At 42.4% G+C, this 2,985-nt stretch overlaps 1 protein-coding gene across 1 annotated transcript in view; it reads right to left on the bottom strand.

The window, feature by feature from the left end:
* nots (nothepsin) overlaps nucleotides 1–2,985 on the bottom strand; it is a 6,769-nt gene that overhangs the window by 1,064 nt on the left and 2,720 nt on the right. Inside the window, exons 6-8 of the mRNA XM_037695747.1 lie at nucleotides 2,552–2,677; nucleotides 2,287–2,431; nucleotides 839–937 (exon numbers count right to left, since the gene is read on the bottom strand). Coding sequence (XP_037551675.1) covers nucleotides 839–937; nucleotides 2,287–2,431; nucleotides 2,552–2,677 — 370 coding nt within the window. The remainder of the gene's footprint in view (nucleotides 1–838; nucleotides 938–2,286; nucleotides 2,432–2,551; nucleotides 2,678–2,985) is intronic.

Below are 2,985 nucleotides of genomic sequence, written 5' to 3'. Positions count from 1 at the left end.
TTCACGGGAAGTTCCTCGGGCTTCACGGGAAGTTCCTCGGGCTTCACAGGAAGTTCCTCGAGCTTCACAGGAAGTTCCTCGAGTTTCACAGGAAGTTCCTCGAGTTTCACAGGAAGTTCCTCGAGCTTCAAAGGAAGTTCCTCGAGCTTCACGGGAAGTTCCTCGAGCTTCACGGGAAGTTCCTCTGGCTTCACGGGAAGTTCCTCTGGCTTCACGGGAAGTTCCTCGGGCTTCACGGGAAGTTCCTCGGGCTTCACAGGAAGTTCCTCGGGCTTCACAGGAAGTTCCTCAGGCTTCACAGGAAGTTCCTCGGGCTTCACAGGAAGTTCCTCGGGCTTCACATCTGTTAAGGAAGCACGACCCATAGTGTACTTCCGGGTCGCACGGACCGCAGTTGTTTATGAATAAAAACTGTTTTAATCTACTTAGAAAAGTACGTGCTCTGTCTCCACCGATCTTCATGCAGCTAATTTACACCACTCGTATTTCCGTTACAATCATTGGTTCAGATGATCTGCGACGCATTAGAGCCGACAAACCCTGCGTGATACACAATGAATTATTTCCACGGTGAAGCAGCCGCTCAGTGCTGACGCTGCAGATCATTTGAACCACCACGTAAATGTGTCGACGATTTTAACAGAAATACGAGTGGCGTAAATTAGAAACATGAAGATCGGCGGAGATAGAGCACGTACTTGTCTAAGTAAAATAAAACAGCTCTTATTCATCTTGTTGTGGTTGTTGAATCTTGTTGTGTTAAGAACCAGAAGAAGAAGAAGAAGAATGTGGCCCTAGAGCCGTAACTTTCAGACCCCTGGATGAGACAAGAACTGACCTTTCTGACGTACTGCTCAGAGGTCAGCGAATACTCGATCCCACCCAGGACAAAGGTCACATGAGGTAAACTGGACAACCGGCCACAGTCGATCAGAAACTGAAACAAACAGATCCAGGAGGAAAAGATGAAATTAGGTCATAAGTTTAAACAAGACATTAATTATAACTTCAGTTTGTTGTGCTTTTCTCTAAAAACAAACGAAACAGATCTAGTGGCGAAGAAGACCATTACCCATAATCCAAATGAATCCTTGGAACAAAAGTTTGACATTAAAGTAGAAATCACGCAGCAGCTAGCTTTCAGGAACTAGCGCTGCTTGGCTAACGACCTGTATCACGCCAACAACACGTTCAACAACTTTTAATTACCAACTAGTTTGGCAACAATTATTACTAGTTTCAGAAACAGAAGCTCTAATGTTAGCCACTAGCTTAGGCAGCCTTTTAGCTAGCATTTCATCGCTGGAGTATTAGCTTCGGCAGCTGATAATACACTAGTGAAAAACTATTTTTCAATATATTATTTATTTTAGAATATGTTTTTATTTTAGATTTTGTAACCCCTCTAGAGTTCGGCTCATACTGTTCAATTTAGAATAGTAGCTCTAATGTTAGCCACATTTAACTAGCACTGCTAGGCTAACTAAAGCTACACAGAAGGAATCAACACTTCATTGTCATTCCAGCGTGCACGATATCAACATGATGTAACATCAAAGTAACAAACCGCACATCCAAACTGAATGCTATTAATATATTTGGAAAACAGCTGGAGCTTCACCCCTTGAAACGCCCACAGGCTGATGCTAAAGCTAAATGCTAAAGCTAAATGCTAAAGCTAAATGCTAAAGCTAAATGCTAAAGCTAAATGCTAAAGCTAAATGCTAAAGCTAAATGCTAAAGCAACACTAAAAAAATATTGTGACTTTAAAAAAAGAGGGTAGTGGGGAAAACGTGTTTATGTGACAGCTGAAACTTCATTATTCAATAATAACATTATTATTACACGTTTTCCTAATATTGTGCAGCTCTAATCGTAACTAATCTAATCTAATCTAATTGTATCTAATCTAATCTAATCTAATCTAATCGTATCTAATCTAATCTAATCTAATCTAATCTAATCTAATCGTAATCTGTGTTAAACTGTACGACATCAGATTAAATAGATGTAGATGCCGAATTTATTTACGTGGCAGAACCACGAACGTCACAAAGATCCAACAGAAATATCAGTTCAACATTTAATGGAAATTAATTACTGAATTAACGTTCTTTTTTACTACGGTACATTCGGACTCCTGAAAACGAGGAGGAAAAGACGTGGCGGACGACCTCGGTCGGGAAAAAGATGTAAAACAGATTCAAGTCGACCGAAGCTCAAAACCAAAGATGTCTCCAACGTGCGAGCCTGGCTCAAGGGAAGGGCTAACAAACATCAGACACCTCTCCGATGCGAGTGGGCGTGGCTCCAATCAGCTGTTGGAGACGGAGAATTTCATTGGTGGGTCCAGCAATTAAGGAGGTTCCAGTGTCAACGATGGCCTGGCATCCCCGAGGACAAAACGAGCTCACACCTTGTACCGCCACACTGGAACACAAAGATCGTAGACAAACGTTCTTTAACAACAAACAAACAAAAAGTTGTTGACACTGCCAACTGTACCAGAACTAGACCGATGTAAACCATCACACATACAACACTGATTACCTTTCCATCTTAATCTGCCAGTATCCCTTAGCGGTGACGGGGATCCAGTTGATTGGTCCGGTGTATAAAGCTTCATCTTTCCCACCTAGCAGCAGTTCTCCTTCTGGGTTGCTGGTGCTTGTTCTCCTTAAAAAACAAACAACAATAACCCTCGAGTCACGAGTTCGGTGCACTAAATATACGTTTGAGGAAGAATACTCAAACTGGGGACTGAACCGAGAACCTTCTTGCTGTGAGGCAACAGTGCTAACCACTAAACCATCGTGCTGCCAAAAGACAGACCTCTTTCCTCAACATAAGGAAGGAGAAACTTCTTAAGGTCCTTCGAACGATGAACAAAGCATCTTGGAACAAAAACAGAGACTTCCGGTGATTCCGACTCAACGCTCAGAACCTCTGACCACAGAGCAGCTTTCAGAACCTCTGACCACAGA

This window comes from Nematolebias whitei, chromosome 22, assembly GCF_014905685.2.
Source record: "Nematolebias whitei isolate Nwh7 chromosome 22, NemWhi1, whole genome shotgun sequence".
Classification (NCBI taxonomy): Eukaryota; Metazoa; Chordata; class Actinopteri; order Cyprinodontiformes; family Rivulidae; genus Nematolebias; species Nematolebias whitei.
This window is presented reverse-complemented; position numbering and strand designations above follow the sequence as displayed.